At 42.1% G+C, this 13530-nt stretch overlaps 1 protein-coding gene across 3 annotated transcripts in view; it reads right to left on the bottom strand.

Annotated features, from left to right (window-relative positions):
• The window catches only part of LOC119731993 (intraflagellar transport protein 122 homolog), a 49381-nt gene extending 42508 nt beyond the window's left edge, over positions 1-6873 (bottom strand). For all 3 annotated transcript variants that reach the window (XM_038205334.1, XM_038205333.1, XM_038205335.1), the window contains exon 1: positions 6754-6873. In XM_038205334.1, coding sequence (XP_038061262.1) covers positions 6754-6812 — 59 coding nt within the window. In that variant the 5' untranslated portion in view covers positions 6813-6873. The remainder of the gene's footprint in view (positions 1-6753) is intronic.
• Between the last annotated feature and the right edge of the window lie 6657 nt (positions 6874-13530).

The following is a 13530-nucleotide window of genomic DNA, read 5'->3' as shown; positions in this document are numbered from 1 at the left end:
TTCTTGTTTTTTAATCCACAAAATTCTTCATTTTAGATCCGTCATCGTGACTTTTTAACCGAGCTAACTGCTCTTTTAACTTTGGTGACTCTAGTTGTGAACTTATTTTAGATTTTGGACGTATATTTTGGATGATTTTTAACTTCGAATTGGGCTACTGGAACTTTGCCACCGGGAATGCCATTTTACCAGTGCAATACATCGCTATACAGCTATATGGAACTACGCATCGGCGGATTAAAATCTTGTGCTACATTTCTCATCTGGAATTTTTAATCATCGCGCAATAACTCGTAACAGTATTGCCCAAACTATGCATTTATTTCAACGTTTTGGTGTATAAGACAGCAGCAGACAGCAGCATTCTTGCCCTTTTCATTTTCACGGGGATTATGTGAATCTGAACCTGAAGGAAGCCATCTTGGATTTTGTGACGCAGCAGACTTCACCTTTGACATACGATTTCTACAATGGGATGTGGAAAGAATCATCTTAATTTCAACGGTGCTGTGCTTATCTATGTTATCACCAGATTAATTGTGGGATTGTGTGATACTTCACAAGGGAATTGGGACTCGCAGACTGTAAGTACTTTTGACTTATTTTCTTCATGCTCTTTGAGGAATAAATCGTATGATGGGTACCTTCACTACCAGAATGTACATGTACCTTCGAACTGCATTTGCCTACCAAGCCCAGACACAAATGCTATCATGTGGAACATTTTCTCAAATCAGAAAGAAAGAAATGTCTAATTGTAGATCACGTCATATTGATCGGAAGTAGGAGATGTGTTTATACTCAACCTAGAGTTGTTGTCATTGGCCTACTCGCCTGTGCAGGGGATGTACATTTGAATCCAAGGCCTGCTGCATGCACATCACGTGTCCTACCAGATTGCATTGCATGTAGTAGGAGGATTAACAGCAAATATAAACTCAGATGTGCAGACTGTCAAAATTTTGCTCATCCGAGCTGTGTTGGGACTACACAAAAACAGGCTCAAATTATCATTGCCAACTCATTGCCGTGGTATTGCTCTGACTGTTGTGCCCCTTGTAGCGTGTGTGATGGAAATGTGCTTAGGGAACACCATGCAGTACAATGTGACAGGTGCGACAAATGGCTGCATACTGCGTGTTGCAACATTGATGATTTGACTTACACGTCTCTCATGTCGAGTGACTGCAACTGGGTTTGTCCACTGTGTGATGCCATAAACTTTTCGGACTCATTTTTCAACGAAGGGGACATTTCCGTTGAAAATTCTGTGGATGGAGAATTGACGGTTGTCGGTTCTGCTCGAGACTTGACAATGCTTGACAGTTGTCGGTTCTCCTCGAGATAACAACAAGCCGAATAATGACCAGTCATCTGCCATTAATGATCAAACTAAGAGGAAAGCGAGGGCAAAGAAAACCACTCCCAAGCTTAGAGACAGAATCAGGATCGTGTTGACTAATTGCCAGAGTGTTAAATCGAAATCTGGTGACATTGCCGTGTTGTCGGATACCATCAAGCCTGATTTCATTTGTGGGACCGAATCGTGGCTTGTTCCAGCATAAATAGTGCTGAGATTTTTCCCGAAAACTACGCTGTCTTCAGAAAAGATCGGAAGACTACTACTACTGGAGGGGGTGTTTTTCAGACTGTTAAAGGGGACTTACCTTCAACTCACTGCAGTGAACTAAACTCAGACTGTGAAATATTATGGACTGAAACCAAAGCAAAGGGATGTAGACCTATGCTAATTGGCGTTTTCTACCGCCCACCCAAGGATAATGGAGAAGCAATCGAAATATTGGGACAATCATTTGCCAACCTGGGAAATAAGATCAACTCTCATAATATTATTTTGACTGGAGATTTTAACTTGCCCAACATCGATTGGAGTGACAACAGTGTGTCAACCAGAAGTGGGTACAGCTCTGAAGCTGCAAAACAACTGGTCACCCTAGTTGAAGAACATGGGCTTACGCAACATGTCAATCAACCCACAAGAAAACAGGGAAACACCGAGAACATCTTAGACTTGGTTTTCACCAACAATCCTGACATGGTGGACAAGATCACGGTTGTTGAGGGTATTTCTGACCACAGCTCGGGGATAGTGGATTTAAGGATTGCCCCGATTAGAAAACGACCAGTGAAGCGAAAGATCTACTTGCGCAACAAAGCTGACACTGTGTGTCACACAAGCCTTGGAAGATTGTACAGACGAATACTTCAAGACCAACACAGGGAAGACTGTAACAGAAAAATGGGACTGCATCAAGACAGCAATTCTCCAAACCATGGAAAAATGTGTTCCTCACAAGATGACATCTAGCCGTTTCAACTTGCCCTGGTTTGATAGGGCACTGAGACGGGCTGTTAAAAAGAAGCAACGTCTATACAATAAGGCCATCAAATCAGGAAAGGTTGCTGATTGGGAAGTTTTCCGTGAATGCAGGAGAAATACACACAAACTCATCAAAAAAACTCGCTCTACATACATCAGAGAAACCTTGGGATCTGCCATCAAGGAGGAGCCTAAACAATTCTGGACATTTATCAAAAAGTTAAGGCAAGAAAACCCAGGAGTTGCAGACCTTGAGAAAGATGGAAAGATTATCAGCGATGATACAGAGAAGGCGAACATCTTGAATGAACAGTTTCAGAGTGTGTTTACCAAGGAGCCTCCTGGGGAATTGCCCCAACTTGGTGCTAGCCCGTACGAACAGATTGGTCAGCTCATCATCACCAAAGAGGGAGTTGAAAAGCTCCTCAGCCAGCTTAAGCCTAACAAAGCACCAGGTCCAGACGGAATTCCACCTTGGTTTCTGAAACTTGGAGCTAAGCAGCTAGCCTCACCACTTCAGGACCTGTTCCAAAGTTCAATCAACACAGGTGAAGTACCACAAGATTGGAAGGAAGCAAATATTACATCAATATTCAAAAAGGGGAGCCGTACTTGTGCAGCAAACTACCGTCCTGTTTCACTCACTTCAGTGGTTTGCAAGGCTTTGGAGCACATTGTACACAGCCATGTGATGAAACATTTGGAGAACCAGCATATTTTAACCGATTTTCAACATGGATTCCGGGCTAAAAAGTCAACAGAAACGCAACTCATCCTCACAATTCATGACATTAGCATGGAACTCAACAAGAACAACTTGGTTGATGTCGCAGTGCTTGATTTTACCAAGGCCTTCGACAAAGTCCCGCACCGCCGTCTTATCTCCAAACTTCAATATTATGGATTAAGTGGGGAGATCTCAACATGGGTTCAGGATTTCCTGACGGGGCGTACCCAACAAGTCGTAAATAATGGGCATACATCACTCCCAGCAGCCGTTACATCTGGTGTACCACAGGGCACTGTCACTGGTCCACTTTTGTTTTTGTTGTACATCAACGACCTGCCAAACAACATCACCTCCCAGACCAGGCTTTTTGCAGATGACTGCTTGCTTTACGCCCCAATTCCTACCGGCCGGGACACCAGCACTTTGCAGAATGACCTGAAACTCCTAGAAAACTGGCAAGACACTTGGTTAATGAACTTTAATCCAAGCAAGTGCTGTACCATGACCATAGGCAAGAGAAACCCACCTCAGCATGAATACAAGTTTTGCAATCAAGTTTTGGACAGCGTCTCATCTCAAAAATACCTTGGTGTTCACATATCTAATACCCTGAGCTGGAACATCCATGTTCAGGAGGCCATCAAGAAAGCTCAAAGAGTGCAGAATGTTATCCGCAGGAATTTGTGGAGCTGTAACAGTGAAGTGAAAACAACTGCCTATTTGAGCTTAGTGAGACCACTCTTAGAATATGCTGCATCCGCATGGGACCCCTCAACAAAGCAGAACATTAACTCACTTGAAAGAGTTCAACGTCAAGCAGCTAGATTTTGCACAGGAAACTACCAAAGGGATACGGGAACTGTTACTAGACTTCTTGATGACTTAGGATGGGACACACTACAGAACAGAAGAAATCAACAGAAATTATAGTCCGAGTAACTTGGACCCAACTTATCGCCTTTTTTAACATTTGGACATGGTCTGGCGATAGTAAGGTCCAAGCTAATACCAAGACCTAGACAACACAGTCCCAAAAACCAACATTTTCCAACAAAAAACATCAGATTTCACCTTCAAAACGGCCTCCAAATTACTAGATATGCCACCTGAGGTACAAGTAGACATCGATAATTAAGATGGTTGTACTGAAGTTTACTTACGATCCGGAAAAAAGTGAAATTTTCCGTTCAATTCTGAAGACCCCCTCTGCCTAGGTTGTCGTTGTTGTGCTCACGTTCAAAACTGCATGATAATGGCGTCTGACCTCGACCTCATGCAAATGTCGTGACGGCGCGCTTGCGCATAATGCACTGCATGCACGGCAGATTCCCCTGCGCCGCGCCGACGACTGTTTCCTGATGTAGAGTGCTGTGTAAGTTCGCGGTACGCCTAGGAGTCGCGCTGGCTAGCCAGGTGCATGGCTGGCGCTCTACATCAGGAAACACCCGATGACTGTTTCATGCACTAATATAAGGTTTACCACTCGCATCACAGCTTTGGTACTGGAACCGCAACCAATAGTGCATGAAACAGTCATCGGGTGTTACGCTTCCGCGTGACGTCATGCGCCAACAGCCAGCGCAGCCGGCAAAAACGAGTAGTTGACAGCGATCGCTCTCTGTGTCTGTTAATCGACCGCCATTCATTGTACACAATTTTTTTGTGCACAAACCAATTGCGGTCCTGGCCATGCCAGCAAGGTTGTCAGGTTAGCGGTTATTCCTCCTGTTTTCACTGCAATTGTAGGCTGAATCTTCATCGTGGATCGTTTTTTACTTCAAGGACCTGTGTAATGGTTATTCCAGGCAAGTTTGGGGTGAGTTGCAGTTGCAATTAGTGTGTAAAGGGGACATTAAAATTGAACATTTTCCAAAATTTTTTGCCTATACTACAAGTTACGAGAAAAACTCGCTCCAGCCCTAGATGACAACCCAATGATAAAACTCAGGGCTGGGTAACTCCAGCTACCTCAGCATGAATACAAGTTTTGCAATCAAGTTTTGGACAGCGTCTCATCTCAAAAATACCTTGGTGTTCACATATCTAATACACTGAGCTGGAACATCCATGTTCAGGAGGCCATCAAGAAAGCTCAAAGAGTGCAGAATGTTATCCGCAGGAATTTGTGGAGCTGTAACAGTGAAGTGAAAACAACTGCCTATTTGAGCTTAGTGAGACCACTCTTAGAATATGCTGCATCCGCATGGGACCCCTCAACAAAGCAGAACATTAACTCACTTGAAAGAGTTCAACGTCAAGCAGCTAGATTTTGCACAGGAAACTACCAAAGGGATACGGGAACTGTTACTAAACTTCTGGATGACTTAGGTCCTTTAGGATGGGACACACTACAGAACAGAAGAAATCAACAGAAATTATGTATGCTCTACAAGATGAAAAATGGGTTGGTCAACATTCCACTTCACAACTATGTTCAGCCTAATACCAGAGATACAAGGGGAAACAACCAAAAAATCATTCAAGTCAGTCACAAAGCTAGGGCCTTCAAAGATTCATTCTTCGTATCAACTGTTAAACACTGGAACTCACTCTCCTCGGTAGCCCCACTAGTGTGGCCGTCGGTATGCTGCGCTGAACCTTTGGCCACACACCGTGGTACCGCGCGCTACTGAGGACGAAGTTTTCATAAAAATTCAGGGCAGTTTCTTACATTCTCAGTTTCTTACTTTCTTATGGTTGTATTCTATGATGTCTCACCTGTCACTTCTGGGATGCTTAGGTCTAATGATGTTCCATTTTCCGAGATATTCTTCAATCTTTCTGGAGCCCATATGCACTCGTGAAACGTCTGGTGGTGGCAGCCATTTTGAATGTGACAAGAGATGACCTCAAGCTGTGACGTCGCGTTTATGCAAATTGCTTGTCGAGCGCGCGAGGGCGCGAGTTGCAAATGCGACGGCTGTTTCCTGTACCATGCATTTATCGTCAGGGGGCCACGTGCACCGATCTCTATTCAGGATCTACGGCACAGGAAACAGCCGTCGCATTTGCAACTCGCGCCCTCGCGCGCTCGACAAGCAATTTGCATAAACGCGACGTCACAGCTTGAGGTCATCTCTTGTCACATTCAAAATGGCTGCCACCACCAGACGTTTCACGAGTGCATATGGGCTCCAGAAAGATTGAAGAATATCTCGGAAAATGGAACATCATTAGACCTAAGCATCCCAGAAGTGACAGGTGAGACATCATAGAATACAACCATAAGAAAGTAAGAAACTGAGAATGTAAGAAACTGCCCTGAATTTTTATGAAAACTTCGTCCTCAGTAGCGCGCGGTACCACGGTGTGTGGCCAAAGGTTCAGCGCAGCATACCGACGGCCACACTAGTGGGGCTATCTCCTCGGCTGCTGTGAACAGTGCAACAACTAGCTGAATTCAAGGGACATATCAGTAATATCCACCAGTAGTCTATTTCCACACGCAGTGCGCAAGTTAGCGTTGATGTATCCGGCAGGATATTTTGCTGACTTAAACAATGGAGATGGAGATGGAGATGGAGTCAACATATTGTGTTCGGCATGTCCGGAAAGTGGGCAACGTATTCGAAAAAGTCAGACAAGTGAAGAAGCAAAATGTTAAGTAAAAATTGTCATTTCTTCAGTTCCTTCAGATCTTAAGCTTTGGTAGAATGTTTTCCTTATATCAAATCAAACCTACCACTGTTCAATTTTATCCTTGTCGTGCACTTTGTCGACCCATGTCGGTACGGCCCTCATGATGTTTTCTCCTCGATATTGAGGACTCCAAAAGTATGCCCAATTTTACATGAAGCGCATGCGTGATGCTTCATCACTAGGGACGCTGGCCAGATTTATTTCAATAGAGGGCGCTGCACTAATTAATTGCAAAGTGGACTTTTTGTGAAACTTTGCCTTTTGCGTTCTGGAAATAGGATTCAACATCATTTGTAGCTCCATGACGTAAATAGGGCTTCTAAATGATTCTGCATCCGATCATGAAGCCAGGCTTTCGAAAACGCAATAATTCCTCCGAATGTTTTTTTTTAGGGGGGGGGGGCATTATTTTTGTTTCCTGATAAATATTTTTACATAAATATATATAAGTTATAACTTGTTACAGATGAGTATACAGTGTTTAAAACGTCGGTGAAGGGCAAAACCTAATTTGATTTATATCACCCCGGCGCAAAAATTCCATCTTATAATTGTTACAGATGGATAGACAAATTTACAAGCTAACCTGAGCCATTGTATGACTTCATTAAGGTACCTTTTTTAACCCTCATTACACAAGAAAGCAGGGGAAGGTTCGAAGGTGGGAACTCTCGACCAATAGCAGCACAGATTGGTGCATGGTGTAATTTTATATTTCAAAAGTTGGTGTACATGCATGGCGCACACAAGGGGGGGGGGGGGGGGCCTCGGGGGACTTGCGCACCCAAGGTTGTTAATATTGTTTTTAGTCCCACGATTTGACCTTGTTGATATGTATGTGGCCTATTTTGGAATAATAGGGTGTACGTGGCGCCGTCAAAATAGTCCCCTCCCTCCCCCCCCCCAAAAAAAACCCTATTTTTTTTTCTGCAGCCAAAACGTTTGGGCACAATTTTTTGAAAAAAATTTACTTCTAAAAAAATTGAAACAAAGAAGAAAATATTGTGAGCCCCCCCCCCCCCCCCAACCAAATCCTGGGTGTGCCACTTAGTTGACACCACTTTTGTGAATGGTGCTGTTTTGGTAGTTCTGTAAAAACTTTAACCTGAAAACTGTACATGGCAGGATGTAGTTTTGGATGTATTTTTGGTGCGTTCCAATCATTTTAATTGGCACCAAAAGTGCACGTACCACACCAGTGAGTGTGGTGCTGTTTTGGTGCGGCACACAATGGTGCAGATTTGGTGCACGGGCAAATTTCAGCAGAAAAAATCCTTCAACCAAAACTGCTGGGGCACTATCTAGTGGTGCTATTTCAAATTATTTAAATGAGCACCAAAAGTACCCCCTAATTCACAGTGGTGCAGTTTACATGTAGGTGCGGCACTCAATGGTGCAGATTTGGTGCATGGGCAAAATTTAAGCAGCTAAGGGGCAAGGTGACCATAAGGTCAGGGCAAAATTCTGCTAAATGCACTTGAAAAATCTGTCAGATTTATCACAAATCTGCCAAATTCCCTAGAATTACTCGAAATACACTATAAACACTTAAAATCACATGCAGATGGTGTAGTATTGCCTTAATTAAGGTTCAAATTACATTATCAGTTATAAACAATCTGTAAAGATGTCATGAAATTGCGTAAATTTCAGGCAAAACGCGGTTGCGTCACGACAAAGTCCGGTTCCCAGTGAACCTCAGCACCTAGACCAGTCAACCTGTCCCCTTATGCAAGGGGCTGTTTGAAAAGATTAAAGCTTTTTTAAATAAATGTACCATTTTTTTTTCAAATTTGCTATGTTTTTCTGTCAAATAACCATTTTTGCAGAATTCTGCCAGAAATCTGCCAAAAAATTCCATTCTGTCAAATTTTCTGTCAAACTCGTTTTTTTTTACAAAACAATCTGTCAAAGTTCGGTCACCATGCTAAGGGGTCAAGCCAGAGAGTTCAGGAGAAGAGATAGTTTCATGTCCAAGGTAATGATTCCAAGTACCAATCTTGAAGAAATAAGCCAGCCACTTTTCAAATTCTAAATTCACATATGGTTTATTTACAAATTAAAGCTAAACATAGTAAGCCATCACATTGTGTAATTTGTGCTTTTTACTGTTTGTGTTTTCATCATGGTTATGCGAATAAAAAAATACATTCAAATAATGCTTCAGAATTTAATGCACGTTTCATAATCAATTACAGAATAAACAGCTACTTGAATAACTTTTTTTACAACTCCTTGCGTTGGGAAAATACGGTGGTTTCATTGTCAAATCCTGTTCTGATTATAAAAACATTGAAAAAGTGGTCATGTTAAAAATCAAGGTCGAATATAGACCATTTGCACAGGGGGCCCTAGGGGTGAGAAAAGGTGTTATTCAAAATACAGTAATAGTGTCTACTTATTTCTACCGCAGGGGAACACAGACCCGTGTGCTCTATACATGGGGTCTATACAGGGTGGATCAAAACAAACGAAACCGATATATAATTGCTAGTTGGAACAAAAGTAGGGCACATGTGAATCAAAGGGAGATATCCTCTGTGAGGGTTTAAAATGACACCCTTATTGTGTCTAAGTTACATTCATGGTTGACTGAGCAGGGACCAATTTTATGAAGGGTCTATTTAGAGACCTGCGCCACCTTTCATGGTAAAATCTCTTTTTTTTTCCCACCTGCCTTGTAACCATAGCCTTTCACTCTGTGACAAATGACACCACAAAAACCACAATTGAAAAGTGGCGAAATTCTCTAAGTAGACACTTTCATAAAATTGGTCACTGCTCAGTCAACCGTGATTGCAATGACATGTTCAGGGTGTCATTTTAAAGAGATTCAACCCTAACAGAGGATATCTCCCTTTGATTCACATGTGCCCTACTTCTGTTCCAATTAGCAATAATATCTCGTTTTTTAAATTTTTTTATATCCACCCTGTATATATCCAAGCACAAAATAATGATGGAACCTCGAGTCCTAAAAAAAACCACCTGTATGTGATCTGCTCCCACAAAACAGGGACAAAGTTGACAAATGTTGGTTTTTAGATGAAGGCATTCTTAAATTTCTGAGGTTTTCATCTTCAAAACTGACTTATGATTTTCATAGATAATATAATAACATAATAACAGAGTCTTATTTAGCGCACGTATCTACCAACAATTAGGTACTCAAGGCGCTGGTTATTATGTCTATTATTAACGAAAGGTAAATAAAGTATATGAGAAATATGAGACCCATTATGTAGCACCTTATAAGGGTTGACAAGGTGCTGCGGCGCATATTGCAGCCACTGCCAGAAACACCGGGGCAAACCCCTTCTCTTAGCGATAAGTGTTACTGGATTCTTTAACGTGCATTACACACACGGGACCTACGGCTTTACGTCCCATCCGAAGGACGAAGCAATAATAGTAAAGTGCCTTGCCTAAGAGCACAAGCACCATGTTCCCACGGTCAGGATTCGAACTCATGTACCACGGCACACAAATATCGAACACCGTAACCATTGGACCACAGCACCCCACAGGTACCGTGACCCTATCGCACTTGGATGAAGGATTATATGTGATAAAAGCCTGATAGCCCAATGGGAGACTTTTGCGATGCTGGTGGAAGCAACCACACCGGTTGGAGTGGGCTTGTCTTTGCCAATTTTTTTTATACCTGTTCCAGGATTTAAATTATTTTCGAAAGATTATTAATTTTCCCTTCTTTTCATTCAGCATTTTTAATTTGTTGGTTGCCATCTTGATTTTTCGGCCAGTTGTACTCCAATCGGCATCCAGAGAACGCTGTTCATGGATCACTCGAGAACGGGGTTTTCAAATACGCCCAGTATAACGGCTGTTTTTACCACATTTTTCACTTCACTGTATTCTTGAATTGTGTTTAACTCTAGATAACAGTCATTGAAACTGAATTTGGGCAACTGGAAGAGGGTGGCATTCCAAAAATTATTGCTTTTATTGCGTTTTGGAAGCAAACTCTTCATTTGATGGAAAACTGGAATAAGCAATTTCATAAAAACAGCTTCACAGTACCGGTATATACATTTACACTGCTACTATTTTCTTACATTTCTTAATGTAAGAACATATTTCTGGAGTGCTGTGGCCTCGTGGTTAAGGGCATTGGATTCGTGGTCTGTGGGTAAAGCTGCAGGTTGTGGGTTCGAGTCCAGCCTGGGGTCATGGTGCGTGTGCCCTTGGGCAAGTCACTTTGTCGCTCATTGCTTCTCTCCACCCAGGAGTAAATGGGTACCTGTGAGGGCAGAGATGGTTATTGTGATTGAATTAGCTTCCTTGCGCGTAACAGGCTGCATCGAGCTGTATACTCCCCAGGGAGCTGAGATGGTATTTGGAATGTTTCATGGGCCCAATGAGCAGGGGTAATAATGATGTAGCGCCTTGAGCACCAGTCCTGGTGGATACATGCGCTTTATAAATACCCGCCATTATTATATTTCTTGTTTCAAGAGATATTTCAAGAAATATTTTCTTGTCTCACTCAAAAACATTTTCTAGGAAATGAGACAAGAATTCTTTTTTGAAACATTTGTTTCTAGTTTTTAAGAATACAATTTTTAGTAGTGTACGGTAGACACTTTGCGCTAACTATAGAAAGAAAATTGTGCTAACATTTAAGCATGTTTGTTTTTGTTTTCCCATGCATGACTGCACATTTAAAAGGTTGATACAAACAAGCACCAAATTCACTTTTTTTTTTCAGATTTAAAACAAGTGCACTGATTCGATGGGGAAAACAGAAAAATATTGTAAGGACATTTTTCCCCGAAAACAAAGGTGGGAATAAACATCACTTCTATACTTGCACCAATAAAATCTTTTAAAAAAATTGCATATTTGTGATTATTTATTTGTTCCTCCAATTAAACCACTATTCATAAATACCTCGGACAGTTTAGCTATTCCTATTGGTCGAGAGCCTGTCACGTGGCCGGTCTTAAACGGATGATAAAGACCAGCAGATGGCTAGATGCTGGTCTTAAACACTTTTCAAGTGTCACATAAAATGTGGACTCCTAAAAATCCAGTGCCTCTTACCGTTTCATTGGTTGAACGTTCACAATCCTCACGTAGGCATGCGCAACACTACCAGCGAGTCAGAATTTTATAGTTCTAAATTCAAAACGCAACACCCCAGGTGCGCGACATCGCGTAGAACATGATACGCGCGCGTCAATCTCCATAAAAGGGCTGTTTACATCTTACTCGCCAGCTGAACACTCCATTATTTTGCTAGAGGGATGTTTCAAAAAGCATGAAGTGAACTTGTTGAACAAAACCGGGATTTTTTGAACGAATTATTTGATTTTTTTTTACCGAAAAGGTATTTATGAATGGGAATAAATGTGTGCTCGGTCGGTCGGAGCACACATTTATTCCCTTAACATAAGTCTACTCTATTTAACCCTCATATATTACTGTGCATTTTTTCTCTGAAAATCCCAAATCCTTCAAAATTCAAGTAACAGTGATTGGACTGCACAGCTCCAATACCATAATGCAAAAGCAAAGGTTGGATTTGGGTTAAGGAATTTATATAACAATATAATTTATTTTTAAAATAAGTTTGGTAATAATCATTTGGCAATTACGTCTGCTTATTCAGTTTCCCAAGAAATATACATATACAATCTGTATCAATCCGAAAACGCTTCTTCAATTCGTTTAGTCTCGGTGGAAGCTTTTTCTTTTCGAAAACAAAAATCAGTTTAAGAGGTGAAATATAATAAGCAAGCTACACGACTTGAAGTTTTGTTGTATTCGTGTGGGAAAAGTAGTTGGAACGGTGTTGCCGGCTCATGAGAGCTCCAGTGTGTTTTGACTTCTGAGGACCCCTCAGATGTAAAGAATAACAAGGTACACTGTCTGGTTTTACTACACGAGTGAGGACCCTTGCCGTTCCCTTCTTTTGTTTCTATTGTTTGGACTTAAAACTTTTTCTCAACATGTCCCATAAGGTTTGTACATGAAGACCCTCGGAGAACTTGAGCTCAGGTCCTCGGGTTTACTGTTATCACAGGTAACACACTGTCCAAGTCCTCAGATGTACAGGATCAAAAGGCACACTGTCTGGTTTTACTGGGGACTTTTACTGGTCCCATCTTTTGTTCCCATTGTTTGGTCTTAAACTCTCCCTCAACATATCCCATAAAGATTGTACATCCGCTTCTATGTTCTCACAGGTATACGTAACACACTGTTCCAAGTCCTCAGATGTAAAGAAAAATATGTAACATACTTGTTTCTTAGGTGTGAGTACCGCACGCCTAATCAGCGATTGTCATTGAGTGGACCAAAGACGCTGTGGGGACAGTAGAAAGTCCCCATAACTCGGTTGTAATATAAATTTCCTGACAATAAAAAAAAAAAAATTCCCCACAACACAGTCACTGCTAACGCACGCAGTTTTAGCACAGTGCACAAAACAGTTTCAGCCGAGTATGCACACGCCCCTTCATCAGATGAATGCAGCGGAGTATAGGGGTGTGGTGCCCATGGTGCTCTAGTGCTGAGTTGTACTGGCAATTGAGTAAATCACAAATCACAAGTGAGGTCACAAATGACAGCGGTACAAAATTGGCAAGGGAAGAATGCAAATTAAACAAAATAGTTGAGCCCTGAAGTACCCCGAGGTTGAGGTTGAACCCTGAGGTACCCCGAGGTTGAGCTTGAACCCCGAGGTACCCCGAGGTTGAGCTTGAACCCCGAGGTACCCCGAGGTTGAGCTTGAACCCCGAGGTACCCCGAGGTTGAGCTTGAACCCCGAGGTACCCCGAGGTTGAGCTTGAACCCC

Source organism: Patiria miniata, unplaced genomic scaffold, assembly GCF_015706575.1.
Source record: "Patiria miniata isolate m_02_andy unplaced genomic scaffold, ASM1570657v1 HiC_scaffold_24, whole genome shotgun sequence".
Taxonomy (NCBI): domain Eukaryota; kingdom Metazoa; phylum Echinodermata; class Asteroidea; order Valvatida; family Asterinidae; genus Patiria; species Patiria miniata.
This window is presented reverse-complemented; position numbering and strand designations above follow the sequence as displayed.